The following is a 15,597-nucleotide window of genomic DNA, read 5'->3' as shown; positions in this document are numbered from 1 at the left end:
TCAGGCGAGACATTTTTTTTGTTGCAATAATAGAACACTTGAGAAAAATGTGGTTTTTTTTTTTGTTGTTTTTTTTGTTTTTTTTTATTTTCTTTTTCTAGTGCAAATAATGTGAAAACTCACAGTCCGTTATTTATTATTTAGGGCGAAGTCTTTCAAATAGATCCTAATAAGTGCTGCCCCAAATGTGCTTTGAGATCAGAAGACTTTTGCCGACATGAAGGGAAGGAGCGTGCTGTAAGTGTTCTTTCATCTTTTGTTCACATCTTTAGCAAATATTTTTTTTTTTACCTGACGCTTTTAAACTTTTGTAGTCCTCTTTGGATCTCGTCACATGTATATTTTTAACACTCCTTTCGTTTTATTGCATGCCCTGATGTTGGTTTTCCTTGTGTATTTTTTGCAGAATTGCAGTATGTAGATGTTTACTTTTGGCGCTACTTTAGAGAATATGTTAAAAAATTAGTGCTTTTCCTACATACAGTCATTTTCAGAAAAGTCAAGCGTCTAGAAGAAGTTGTCGTTTTGCTGTAAAACTCGGCATGCAGTTACATCTGAGTTAGATATACAAATGATTAGCGTTGTGGTGATTAGATGACCGGTCTTGTCACCGGAGGCCGTAAAAGTGGTTCCCCCCTTGACCTATAAGAGGCTCTCGGAGGCTCCTTGTGTGTAGTGACCTCTTCTTCCGCTTGTGTAGAGCTTGTTGGCCACTAGACGCCTCTACGACGTAGAGAAGAGATTTCACCCCGTTACCAGAGTCTGAGAGGAGCGCATTATTGGGATGTGAGAAGCTGGATGGTGCTATCGATGAATTGTCCCCCACCGGGCCGTTCTGACCAGACTGTTAGGAGGTGTTGGGACCAGTGAATGTGTGAGGGCAGAGAAGGTGACCGGGCTCAAGTCGCCCCATACAGACCCCCAGTAGAGAGGAGCGTCTGACCAGACTGTTAGGAGGTGTTGGTAACAGTGGATGTGTAAGGGCACAGAAGGTGACTGGGCTCAGGACGCCCCTACAGACCACCAGTAGAGAGGAGCATCTGACCAGCCTGTTGGGACCAGTGAGTTTGTGAGGGAACACAAGTTGGCCGGGCTCAGGACCCCCCCTACAGACGACCATTAGAGAGGAGCATCTGACCAGTCTGTTAGGAGTTGTTGGAACCAGTGAATGTTTGAGGGCACACAAGGTGACTGGGCTAAGGACGCCCTCAACAGACCACCAGTAGAGAGGACCATCTGAGCAGACTGTTAGGAGGTGTTGGGACCAGTGGATGTGTGAGGGCACACAAGGTGACCGGCTCAGGACGCCCTCAACAGACCACCAGTAAAGAGGATCATGGGATCATCTGACAAGTACGAGCAGCTCCAACTGTTTAGTTGTCCGCCATGCAGAGAATGTTGGCACCATTGTTACATTGTGTCTGTCGGAATAATTTACAGGTGCCCATTACGACACCCATTATGTGTACTGCTTTGACACCAACTTGCAGTCTCCTCTTTGTCCAATGGTGTCGTAAATTACAAAATTGGGCTGCTAGGGAGTGGAACTGGGTTGTATTCAACGAATAATTCAAGTTTAGTTGGGGCACTTACAATGCTATGTTTGTATCTGGAGACCTAGGGGTGAGCTCCTCAATCCTGCCTTTGCTGATCCCACTGCTGGTGTGATGGTCTGGGGGGCCATCACAAATAATAGTCGGTCACCCCTGGCAGTGGTACGAGGGACAATGACAGCGATATGTTCAGGACATTCTTCAGCCACGTGTGTTCCTCTCATGGAGGCTTCCCAGAGGCATCTGCCAGCAGGATAATGCTCGGCCGCATACACAAGGGTGTCACAGGAATGTCCCCACAACATTGTCACACTTCTATGGCCTGCCTGGTTGCCAAATTAACCGCCAATCAAACATGTATGGGACCATCCGAGATGTCAACTTTGACAGCCGACAGACTTGCACGATTTAGAGGCTCAGCTACAGCAAATATTCTTCAGGATAATGGACAGAACCTGTGCGTCTCCATGCCCGCTCATATCTTCTCTTGTATCCAAGTTAGAGGCGGTACAACAGGGAACTAGAGCCCCTATGCCCACCTGTATCACATCTTGTATCCAAGTTAGAGGTGGTACAACAGAGTACTAGAGCTCCATGCCCACTGATATCTTATCTTGTATCCAAGCTAGAGGCGGCACAACAGGGTACTAGAGCCTCCATGCCCACCCGTATCACATCTTGTATCCAAGCTATAGGTGGTACAACAGGATACTAGAGCCTCCATGCCTGCCTGTATCACATCCTGTATCCAAGTTAGAGGTGGTACAACAGGGTACTAGAGCCTCGATGCCCGCCCGTATCACATCTTGTATCCAAGTTAGAGGTGGTACAACAGGGTACTAGAGCCAACATGCCCCCCATATCACATCTTGTATCCAAGCTAGAGGTGGTACAACAGGGTACTAGAGCCTCCATACCCTCCCATATCACATCTTGTATCCAAGTTAGAGGTGGTACAACAGGGTACTAGAGCCTCCATACCCTCCCATATCACATCTTGTATCCAAGCTAGAGGTGGTACAACAGGGTACTAGAGCCTCGATGCCCGCCCGTATCACATCTTGTATCCAAGTTAGAGGTGGTACAACAGGGTACTAGAGCCTCGATGCCCGCCCGTATCACATCTTGTATCCAAGTTAGAGGTGGTACAACAGGGTACTAGAGCCAACATGCCCCCCATATCACATCTTGTATCCAAGCTAGAGGTGGTACAACAGGGTACTAGAGCCTCCATACCCTCCCATATCACATCTTGTATCTAAGCTAGAGACGGTACAACAGAATACTAGAGCCCCCATATCCGCTCAAATCACATCTTGTATTCAAGCTAGAGGCGGCACAACAGGGTACTAAAACCTCCATGCCTGCCTGTATCACATCTTGTATCCAAGCTAGAGGCGATACAACAGGGTACTAGAGCGTAACATGGTTCCTCGTATCACATCTTGTATCCAAGCTAGAGGCAGTACAACAGGGTACTAGAGCCTCCATGACCATCCGTATCACATCTTGTATCCAAGCTAGAGGCAGTACAACCGGGTACTAGAGCCTCCATGCCCACCCGTATCACATCTTGTGTCTAAGCTAGAGGCGATACAACAGGGTACTAGAGCCTCCATGCCTGCCTGTATCACATCTTGTATCCAAGCTAGAGGCGATACAACAGGGTACTAGAGCGTAACATGGTTCCTCGTATCACATCTTGTATCCAAGCTAGAGGCAGTACAACAGGGTACTAGAGCGTAACATGGTTCCCCGTATCACATCTTGTATCCAAGCTAGAGGCAGTACAACAGGGTACTAGAGCCTCCATGACCGTCCGTATCACATCTTGTATCCAAGCTAGAGGCGGTACAACCGGGTACTAGAGCCTCCATGCCCACCCGTATCACATCTTGTGTCCAAGCTAGAGGCGGTACAACAGGGTACTAGAGCCTCCATGCCTGGCTGTATCACATCTTGTGTCCAAGCTAGAGGCAGTACAACAGGGTACTAGAGTGTAACGTGATTCCCTGTATCACATCTTGTATCCAAGCTAGAGGCGATACAACATGGTACTAGAGCCTCCATGCCTGCCTGTATCACATCTTGTGTCCAAGCTAGAGGCAGTATAACAGGGTACTAGAGCTGCCATGTCTGCCCGTATCACATCTTGTATCCAAGGTATAACAGGGTACTAGAGTCTTCCCTTGAAAGTGTCCAATCTGCCACAATAAATTCTCCTTTTGCTCCGATCTTGTAATCACTTACTTATAACCACGCTACAATCACACAGAGAAGGTTTCATCTGACTCTCACACTTCCTCCTAGGAGAGGGCTGTGTTTATACAATGAGTGTCATCTTGTTCTTGCATTTATCTGCTCCAGTGTCCTGATAATAATCTGCACTCCTTCAATGATATTCCGATTCCCCATACCTCATTGTAAACTATCCATGAAGCTCTGGCCGTAGACTGGCAATTTTGTGCTATGTGTTGAGGAATGTGGTGGGCATGTGCCAGGTAACGGGTCCTTCCGGTTCGCCTTCACACCGGCCGTAGCCACTCTGGGCTTTCCTAGAAGAAAACCCACAACAGGAAAACTGCAGTACTGAGAGGTGCAGATGTGACTGCTGCAGGGCTTAATCCTAGTAGTCCAAGGGCTGACCTGCTCTGGATTTAGAAGCTGACGCATTTTTCAGAAATGCTACAGATTAATTGCAGAAAATTTCCACATCATTGGAAATCTCAAAGTGTAGATCCGCGCCACCATACAGGGATCCGAAATAGAGAATAAGGGGATTTTTTACTCACCTGGTGCAAAGCGGGATCCCCACCTCAGGGAGAATGACCCGCTTGCACCGATGATCCCCGGTCACCTGTAGAACTATAGATGTTCTTCTTTATGCAAGATCCCCAAAAATCCTCATAAGAGGAGATGCAGCAGTAGGGAAACCCCAGTGGGTATTGCATCACACAAATGGGGAAAGAAACAAATGAAACTGTAGTAGAAAAATCCTCCTGCGCTCTTTTACGGGGTTTTTGCAAACCAATAAGGGAAACTGTAAAGTCTCCACAATGAAGAAAGTATATTTAATTGTACAATGAGTACATAAAAAACATATGACAGATAAAAATTCTTGCAACGCATTTTGGCACTAATATCAGTGCTTAAAAAAGGCACTGATATTAGTGCCGAAACGCGTTGCAAGAATTTTTATCTGTCATATGTTTTTTATGTACTCATTTTTCTACTACAGTTTCACATCATTGGAAAGAGACTTCATGGCATGTACTATAAATGCTGCGGCTACTCTGCAGCACTCCCGCCATGTGTGAAGGCGGCCTTACACAGACAAGAATATTTCCACAACATGCAATGGAATATGCTGCTGTAGAAATCCGCATCAAAATTCGCATGTCTAAATGCAGATTTTGATGCAGATTTGGCGGCAGAAGTAAGGGGTTTTAAATTCCTCATCAAAATCCGCATATTAAACTTGTGGATTTTGGTGCAGAATTTCCTGCTGTGCGGTAAATTCCGCTGTGTCTTGTGGAACAATTTTGTTCCTCTGAAAATCCATAAGGGGAAAATCACATTCAGCGTTCATTCATTCACATATAATCACATTCAGCGTTCATTCATTCACATATAATCACATTCAGCGTTCATTCATTCACATATAATCACATTCAGCGTTCATTCATTCACTTATAATCACATTCAGCGTTCATTCATTCACATATAATCACATTCAGCGTTCATTCATTCACATATAATCACATTCAGCGTTCATTCATTCACATATAATCACATTCAGCGTTCATTCATTCACATATAATCACATTCAGCGTTCATTCATTCACATATAATCACATTCAGCGTTCATTCGTTCACATATAATCACATTCAGCGTTCATTCGTTCACTTATAATCACATTCAGCGTTCATTCGTTCACTTATAATCACATTCAGCGTTCATTCATTCACATATAATCACATTCAGCGTTCATTCATTCACTTATAATCACATTCAGCGTTCATTCATTCACTTATAATCACATTCAGCGTTCATTCATTCACATATAATCACATTCAGCGTTCATTCATTCACATATAATCACATTCAGCGTTCATTCATTCACATATAATCACATTCAGCGTTCATTCACATATAATCACATTCAGCGTTCATTCATTCACATATAATCACATTCAGCGTTCATTCATTCACATATAATCACATTCAGCGCCTCTAAATGGTGGAGTTTTAGCGACTTTCAGCTAAATGGGACTGTAACAGAAATCTCTGAAACTAATCTCATGCGTGTGAATATTTTTTAGCCTCCTTTTTATAAATTACAGAGCAGTTTTGTGACCCAAAGTCCTAACTGGACCCGCAGAAAGGAGAACTATAAATCCTTCCTGTTTTTTTCCATTCGTTTTGAATTAATTTCTTTCTTTAACTCAAAAAGCTGAATGAAATACGGCCACAAAAAACTCTTGGGAAAAAGCAGCAAAGACTTGTGTCACACTGTCGTTTGGATCTATACCCCTGCAGTGTGTTTTTGTGAAAATGGTCACGATGAATGTGTAGGGGCGCTGTCACACCGGATGAAATATTCTGCCCTGTGTAAAAAACCGTGCCCAAATCTACAGATCTAGGGGGGATTCACACCTGCTTTGGGGATTCCGCTTTCCAGCTCTGTTCCACGAGCAGAGATGGGGAATCCCTGCAGCTGAACGGTTCCGTCTCTGGATGGAACCGAATAGCGCTTGATGGACCCGATTATATTCAGCTTTTCTCCAACCTGACTGGCTTTTGAATGGAAGACAAAGTGCTTTTTCTTCTGGTATTTCGAGCTGGATCTGTGATGGAGGTTCCAATACAGGGGCCTTGTGCGGCGCAGAGTGTTAAGCTCTCGCCCATGACCTGAAGGTTGAGTAGAGATGAGTGAGTGTACTCGGTAAGGATACATACTTGAGTGAGTATTGTCCTTTTTGAGTACCTGCCTGCTCGCCTGTAAAGATTAGGGTGCCGGCAGGGGAAACCGGTGGGAACAGGGGGGAAAATCCCCCCCCCCCCCCCCCCCCCGCTTCCTCCTGCTCACTCCCGCAACACAGCGCTCACCCCCGCCGGCACCCGAATCTTTGCGGGCGAGCAAGCAGGTACTCGGTAAGGACGATACTCGCTTCAGTATCTGTCCTTACCGAGTACGCTCGCTCATCTCTAGTTGTGAGTTCAATCCCCGCACAGTTCAGGTAGCCAGCTCAAGGTTAACTCAGCCGTCCATCCTTCCGAGGTTGGTAAAATGAGCACCCAGCTTTCTGGGCGGTAATAAGTAAATTACCTAAAAGCGCTGTGGAATATGTTGGCCTTATACAAATAACAAGTCCCTACAGATGTGAAACCTGCCGGCAATTCCACATCAGAATCCGCCTTTAGACCTGCAGAATATTTCGACTTTTGCCAAGACACCCTCAACAGATACCATTCATTTATGAGACAAACCGCTGCAAAAGTGCATTAATTCGCAGTAATCAAAAGACCTGGTGAAAAATGTGCATGTGCCCCAACGCATCATGATTGTCGCAGCAGATGGCTGGTCTTCCTGCATCAAAAGTTGGTGGTGTAAAAAGTTATTTTACAGAAGCCAAATGCAATGGAAAAGTCAAGGGCTCCATCTGGACCTAGAAGGAAGCCTGGCTGGAGCCATAGACACGAACGACTCCATCCAGACAGCCTTGGTATGGAATCCCTGAATGGGGGTGAAGACGCCATGTGAATGTAGCCTTAAAGGGGTTGTCCCGCGAAAGCAAGTGGGGTTCAGCAATTCTGTATGGCCATATTAATGCACTTTGTAATATACATCGTGCATTAATTATGAGCCATACAGAAGTTATTCACTTACCTGTTCCGTTGCTAGCGTCCTCGTCTCCATGGTGCCGTCTAATTTCAGCATCTAATCTCCCGATTAGACGCGCTTGCGCAGTCCGGTCTACTCCCTTCTGAATGGGGCCGCTCGTGCCGGAGAGCGGCTCCTCGTAGCTCCGCCTCGTCACGTGTGCCGATTCCAGCCAATCAGGAGGCTGGAATCGGCAATGGAACGCACAGAGCCCACGGTGCACCATGGGAGAAGACCTGCGGTCCACCGTGGGTGAAGATCCCGGCGGCCATCTTCGCAAGGTAAGTAAGAAGTCACCGGAGCGCGGGGATTCGAGTAAGTACTATCCGTTTTTTTTTTAAAAACCCCTGCATCGGGTTTGTCTCGCGCCGAACGGGGGGGCTATTGAAAAAAAAAAAAAACCCCGTTTCGGCGCGGGACAACCCCTTTAAGGCTGGATTCAGACGAACGTATATCGGCTCGGTTTTCACGCCGAGCCGATATACGTTGTCCTCATCTGCAGAGGGGGGAGGATGGAAGAGCCAGGAGCAGGAACTGAGCTCCCGCCCCCTCTCTGCCTCCTCTCCACCCCTTCTCCGCCCCTCTGCAATGAGAGGAGGCAGAATGGGGGCAGGGCTAGGTTTCGGGAATTAGCTCCCCCCCCCCCCCCCCCCATCCCGCCTCTCCCCATTGAAAATAGTGCAGGGGGGTGGAGAGGAGGCAGAGAGGGGGCAGGAGCTCAGAGCACTGCTTCCGGCTCTTCCAGGCTCCCATTCTGCAGAGAGAGACGACATATATCGGCTGGGCATGAAAACCCAGCTGATATACGCTCGTCTGAATCCACCCTAATGCCAAGTCGATACTTGACTTTTCACCCACATTTGGCTTCTGTAATATTTAATATGAAGCGCTAAAAGCTTCCTATTTGTGAAGCAATGTGACTGCAGCCGATCTGTGTATCATGTAACGATATGTACGTTGTGCCTGCCATTTGCTACGTGCTGTTTTTCTCTTTGATTCATGTTATCTATTGAGAAGACCAATGTCTGTTAGCAGTTTGTTATTTGCTCAAGATGAATTATTGTGTGATGCATGAATCGCTTGTAATAGCAGGAGTTGTGAATTATACATAACCGCCTCCGGCAGGTGAGGAGCGCAGACAGGATGAGACAGCGCAGATTGCTGTGTACGTTGCAAGCAATGGAAACATTAGTAGATACATACTTCCTCATCCAGGCATCTGTAATTGTCAGTGGAATGTCAGTGGGCTTTACTGATCTATTACAGCAGCTAACGGAGCCTAGCAGAGCCGTTTATGGGATATTATTCTGCGCATGAAGCCTCTGAAGCAGAAGATTCCAAGTACACTGCATGCACTTCTATCATCGTTTACTTTGCTACCCACTAAAAAAAGTTTTTATGTTACGTTGTTTGTATGTTGCATATTAAGAATGAGTGACCATAATAACCTGGTAAAGGTATAAACACTGATTTGAATATAATTTTACATCCCAGATATTCATTTAAGCCTTTCCAATCCACTTGTCTGATGTCTAAAGACATTAGGATTTAACCCTTTCCAATCCACTGTCTGACCTCTGAAGACATTATGATTTAAGGCTGTACAGCTCCGATGTTGGAAGACGTCCGTCGGGGTTCTCTTACTGTATATTGCCAGCCTCTCTGCTGTCGGAGCCTATCCAATGTGTCACCTCATGCAGTACTGGCTCTAGCCAGCAGATAGCGCCATTGTATAACTGCAGAAAAAGAGTAAGCCCCCTAGGAAAACCAGGATACAAATTGGATTGGAAAGGGTTAAGGCTGTACAGCTCCGAAGTTGGAAGACATCCGTCGGGGTTCTCTTACTGTATTCTGCCAGCCTCTCTGCTGTCGGCAACTATCCAACGTGTCACCTCATGCATTACTGGCTTTAGCCAGCAGATAGAGCCATTGTATAACGGCAGAAAAAGAGTAAGCCCCCTAGGAAAACCAGGATACAAATTGGATTGGAAAGGGTTAAAAAGGCTGTTGAGATTCTAGTAAATAAAGTTGAATAAATACTCGTTAATAGATGGATCCTGCACTAATATATACATTGGGGACACAGAAATTACAGCGTATGTGTGTGGTGTTAGCCAAGGCAGAATATTAAAAAATGAGGGGTGAAGTACTGTGAACTATTCTCTGCACAGAAAAGCAATAGAAAACTTTAGTACCTCTGTCACACGGGGTGAAGCCAAGCAGCCATGCGTCTCTTTGCTAATTAGGACACTTTCATGAGTATCATGAAAAAGTGTTGGGGGGGGGGGGGGGCTCTCGAAATATGGAATTCAGTACATATTTCATTGTTTTCTCCAAATATCTTTTTTAGTGACAGACTTATAAACCGAGACTTATTAAATCAGAAATTGCACCCCGTAGAAATAACTGGAGGGTCACAGACTCACAGGTACATGGTAGAAAGTACAATCAAAAATACGAGTGAAGAATACAATAAGAGAATGCACAAATGTAACTTTAGAAGGGGTAGGTATGAAGGTTTAAGTGAAAAATATAAAAGAGGAAATTTGGAAGAAGGTTCTAAGTCCTTAGGGATAGAGTTGGCCTAATTAACCCTTTGCAATCCAATTTTGGATTCAGTGCTTCCTAGGGGGTTTTCTCTTTCTGCCATTATACAATGGTGCCACCTTCTGGCTAGCGCCAGTACTGAGGTATGGGACATGCTGGAGAGGCCCCCGACCACAGAGCGGCCAGTAATATACAGTAAGAATACCCTGCCGCACGTCTTCCAACATCAGAAGCTGTACAGAGTTCAATCAGAATGTCTTTAGACGTCAGACAGTGGATTGGAAAGGGTTAATATAATGTAGGCTAGGAATTTTGTAAAAGACTAGAACGTTGCAGATCACACACTGATTTTGCACTTACTGTTAGAAGGCTTGTTGACCACTAGACGCCCCTATGACGCAATCAAAGAGACTTCGCTAAGTTAATAGAGTTTGGGAGGGGACACGTTATTCGAATGCAAAAAGTTACGTGGCCGTATCGATAAATTGCCGCCACCTGGGCCGTTCTGTCCAGACTGTTAGGAAGTGTTGGGATCGTCGGATGCGTCAGGGCATGCATAAAAGGCAACTGAGCTCACGACCAATAGTAAAGAGGATCGTCTGGTTGTCTGACAAGCATGAAAGGCAACTTGTTGTCTGCCATCCAGAGACAAGTGGCACCATAACTACAGGCCTCTGTGAATCTTGGAACCATTTCCAGGCGCTTGGCTGAAGGACATTTGGTCTCATGTTGCCGATTACATGTACGGCCTCTGACACCCACCATCACCTCTGTTTCCAATGGTGTCGTGAACGATGAAAATGGACTGCTATGAAGTAGAACCAGATTGTCTTGAGCGACGAATCTAGGTTTAGTTTGGACATTGACGACAGCCATGTTTTGTGTCTGGAGACCTGGGGGTGAGTGCATCAGTCTGGCCTTTGCTCTGGTGCAGCACACCGCCCATCCTGCTGGTGTGATGGTCTGGGGGCCATTGCAAACGACAGTTGGTCACTCCAATGACATCTCAGCGATATGTTCAGCTTTCTAGAGGTACTTTCCAGCAGGATAATGCTCGGTCGCACACACAAGGGGGTCACAGGAATACTTCCACATTACCACACGTCCATGGCCTGCCCAGTACCACATGTCCATGGCCTGCCCAGTCACCAGATGCTTTGCCAATAGAATAATGGACGCATCTGCGATACCATCTTTGACAGCCAACGGGTTTGCATGATCTGGAGGCTCATTTACAGCAAATGTGGACTGATATGCTTCAGAATACCATACGGAACCTGTATGCCTCCATGTCCGCCCATATTACATCCAGCATCCAAGCTAGAGGCGGTACAACAGGATACTAGAGCCTCCATTGCACGCCCGTATCCCATCTTGTATCCAAGCTAGAGGTAGTACAACAGGCTACTAGAGCCTCCATGCCCCCCGTATTACATCTTGTATCCAAGCTAGAGGCGGTACAACAGGCTACTAGAGCCTCCATGCCTGCTCGTATCACATCTTGTATCCAAGCTAGAGGCGGTACAACAGGATACTAGAGCCTCCATTGCACGCCCGTATCACATCTTGTATCCAAGCTAGAGGTAGTACAACAGGGTACTAGAGCCTCCATTGCACGCTCGTATCACATCTTGTATCCAAGCTAGAGGCTGTACAACAGGTTACTAGAGCCTTCATGTCTGCTCGTATCCCATCTTGTATTCAAGCTAGAGGTGGTATAACAGGGTTCAGCGGAAGAGGGAACAATGATAGTGTTTACACATAACGATTATCGCTCATGTACCATTGTTTGAATGAATTTTGAGTAATAATCATTGCGTGTAAATGGGCCTTTACTTATATCAATGTTACAATCACACATAGAAAGTTTAATTTGATTCCACTAACACCTAGGTCAGGGGCGTGAAGCTCATTTTCACATCAGCCTTATGGGTGCCTTCAAAGGGCCGATTTGTAATTGTAAGACCGTATAGTAATAGTGCCACCCCCACCCCCCATAGTGGCCGCAGTAGTAATAGTGACCCCAGTAGTAATTGGGTCCCAATAGTGGCCCCAGTAGTAAGTGACCTACAGTAGTGATGGGGACCCCCATTGTGGCCCCAGTAGTGATGGTAACCCCATAGTGGCCACAGTAGTGACAGTGACTCCCATAGTAACCCCAGTCATAATAGTGGCTCCAGTAGTAAGTGACTCCAGTAATAAGAGTGACCCCCCATATTGGCCCCAGTAATAACAGTGACCCCCCCCATTGTGGCCCCAGTGGCAACAGTGACCTCCATAGTAACCCCCGTAGTAAGTGACCACAGTAATCAAGGTGGCTCAAATAATAAGAGTGGTTTCCGTAGTGGCTCCAGTAGTAATAGTGCCCCCCATAGTGATCCCAATAATAATAGTGTCCCCGATAGTAGCCCCAGTAGTAAGCGACTCCAGTAATCAGAGTGGCTCTAATAATAAGAGTGACCCCCATAGGGGCTCCAGTACTGATAGTGTCCACCATTGTGGTCTCATTAGTGATAGTGACCCCTCATAGGGACCCCAGTAGTAATAGTGACCCCCCTTGGGACCCCAGTAGTAACAGTGACCTCCATAGTGGCCCCAGTACTAACAGTGAACGCAACAGTAGTGATTGTGGCCCCAGTAGTAACATTGACCCCCCACAGTGGCCCCAGTAGTAATTGTGACCCCCTACATCAGCCTCAGTAGTAATTGGCCCCTGACCCCATTCCTACAGACATTCCACTCACTCATCCTGTAGCTCCGGTCTGGCGGCAGATGCTCCTGAGCCTGTAACCACTGACCTCTCCACTCGGTGTACAGGACGGCACACACAGACACGGCAGGGAAGAGGTCATTGATCACAGACCCTGCAACACCGCCGGACTGAAGCTGCAGCCTGTGTCAGTGGACTACCTATTTGGTTGTTGACACATAAAATGAGGCGGCGAGCCGGATTCGGCCCGCATGCCTTGTGTTTGTGTTCTTGATTATTTTTTTTTTGACAATGAGTGTACTTGAAAAGATTTTTTATTTTATTTTTTTACAGTATTTATAAGTCCCATGAGGTGACATGAAAATGTCATCATTTTGGTTGCTTGCATAATACAGTGCATAACTTATGTAGTCTAGTTTATTATGTCTGTCATTCTTTTATTTGACCCTGCCTCTGGTAGGTCTTAATAGGCCTCTTTACATGGCAGTTCTGGAGCCAATGTTTAGGCCTCCAGCAGCTATAGCAGCCATCAAAGCCCAGCAATCATTGGCGGACTGACGGGGTGAGAGGGGAACCCCTTCCCATTGTTGTAAACCACTTAGATGCCACAGTCAGCACTAACCTCACTATCTAAGGACTTGAATGGCTTGGATGGGACTTGGCTACAATCCTGGTTGTTACATTGAGAGCTTGACTGTGTATTATAGAAATGGCTCCTACTGCCAACGACACAGGCTCAGCTCCTTAGCCCATGCCATGCAAGCTCTGTACATGTACCTGCCAATGCATTGTAAATATATGGTCCAGGACAGGAAGAAACGAAAGTTCTGTGAGTCACATTATCTTTCATTTTTCTAAAACCCTGCCATGGCCAGATAGGTAGTGCACATGTGCCACCTGCCCCTGGGGCCTCTACCACCTTGAAGATCTAGGTGGCCTCCATTGACTCAACATTGGCAGTTGCCATTTATATGAGTAATTATATACACACTATTCACCTCTATCCAGCCAACTGAACACCAAGTGAGTCCTAGAATGACACTGAGGGTTGGAACAGTTGTCGTGCCTAACCCAAATCTGCCTCAATGGGTCAAAGTGGTGAATTAATAAAATGGCCTCCAACTTTGGAGGGAGGATGGCCTATCCTGTCCATCTATAACAGGGTCAATTGGAATAGCCGACATACATTATATAAATATATGTGCAGGAGAAATGTGATAACAGCGGACTGAACAGCTTAACAACTCTAGTAATAGGTAAGTGTTATAACATGCTGCTTTGCAAAAATGATATGTTCATGTTATTATCTTTGCTGTTAAACCATATTAAAGATAAGCTTTATGAACCAAGTCCTAATTATTATAACAGCCTTACGCTTCTTTAGTTGACTTCTTGATCACATTGTGTTAATATTAATGGTTAGGAATAGAGATGAGCGAACGTACTCGGTAAGGGCGATTTCGCAATCGAGCACCGCGATTTTCGAGTACTTCACTACTCGGGTGAAAAGTACTCGGGTGCGCTGTGGGGCGGGGGGTTGCAGAGGGGAGTGGGGGGGAGCAGCGGGGAACAGGAGGGAGCCCTCTCTCTCTCCCTCTCCCCCCCACTCCCCGCTGCAACCCCCCGCTCACCCACAGCGCCCCCGAGCACTTTTCACCCGAGTAGTGAAGTACTCGAAAATCGCGGTGCTCGATTGCGAAATCGCCCTTACCGAGTACGTTCGCTCATCTCTAGTTATGAACTATCCGGAAGGCTCTAGAAGCGTCCTCATTCATAAGACACATACAGACCGGATCATTACAGGTTTGGGGTTGTTCCTTCCACATGACCAACCTTTCGATGAACATTTTGCCCTAGAAGCTGTGAGGCTGGGAACCTGACACTGCACTGTTGAGGTTGCGGTACGGGTCACGGAGACAACACTAATCACTACTGTGAGTGGCATCTTAATGCTGTTAAGGTCTCCATGCTGCAGCTTTAGGAAGGCGTAGCACAAGGGCCATTAATCCTTCTGTCAGGGGAAGTGTATCCAATTTAATGAAAGGGTAAGGTGACTGAAAATGTAACCTTCTGCCTTGTGATAGACGCATAACACACACATTGTGCTGAAAACTAAAGGCCACTCTTAATTACCATAGAGCGGTACTTCCCAATGCTTCTGATTTGGCTTTTTTAACACTTTGCTTGCTTGGCAATGCACTTTTACTTTAAAACGTACAAAAAGTTTTTTTAGGGGATATAGAAGCTTACAACTATGGGATCCCTCCACCATCAAAGTGGACAACACTTTACCCCTTTAATGGAGCATAAGGAAGTGTTGCTATCGGTCATATTAATGGACAGCCATGTTTTTCTATTAAAGAGACAAAAAACTATTATATATATATATGTTATAGTGACAGCAAAAAATTTGGTCTTAAAAGGTTCTCTGAGAGAGCACAAAGTTACAAAATATTCTACAACCTAAATTGCTACCACAGTCCTGATGTCGTGGACCTCGCCTGGAGGTGCGGTTTGTTCACTTGCACAACTTCCTGCCTACAAAAGTGCCGTACCTTCATATAGGGTTTGCATAATGTATGTATTCTTCATTAATGGTTGTTCTTCCTGAAAACGAGCACAAGTATTCACTTAACCAATGCTAGTCCAGACCGGTGCTTGGGGACCACTTTGAGGCACATACTATATTATAGGACTGTTCCCAAGAGCCAGGAAGTCAATGTACCTGTACAGTTTCTTCTGGTGCCTAACCCTTTAAATGATTTTCTCTTATTGATCTCTGTCAAAGCTCTTAACATATTGCTATAAACAGAGGCCTGTGGAGTGGACTAACGGGCTCCTAAAGTCCATAATAATTTATCCAGCCTTGTCTGCTCTATTACAATGTCCAGCATGTGTATAT

The 15,597-nt window shown here is 45.9% G+C and overlaps 1 protein-coding gene across 3 annotated transcripts in view; it reads left to right on the top strand.

The window, feature by feature from the left end:
- FRAS1 (Fraser extracellular matrix complex subunit 1) overlaps positions 1–15,597 on the top strand; it is a 489,520-nt gene that overhangs the window by 188,579 nt on the left and 285,344 nt on the right. For all 3 annotated transcript variants that reach the window (XM_066574335.1, XM_066574336.1, XM_066574334.1), the window contains one exon: positions 145–237. In XM_066574335.1, coding sequence (XP_066430432.1) covers positions 145–237 — 93 coding nt within the window. The remainder of the gene's footprint in view (positions 1–144; positions 238–15,597) is intronic.

This window comes from Eleutherodactylus coqui, chromosome 7 (genome assembly GCF_035609145.1).
Source record: "Eleutherodactylus coqui strain aEleCoq1 chromosome 7, aEleCoq1.hap1, whole genome shotgun sequence".
NCBI lineage: Eukaryota > Metazoa > Chordata > Amphibia > Anura > Eleutherodactylidae > Eleutherodactylus > Eleutherodactylus coqui.
This window is presented reverse-complemented; position numbering and strand designations above follow the sequence as displayed.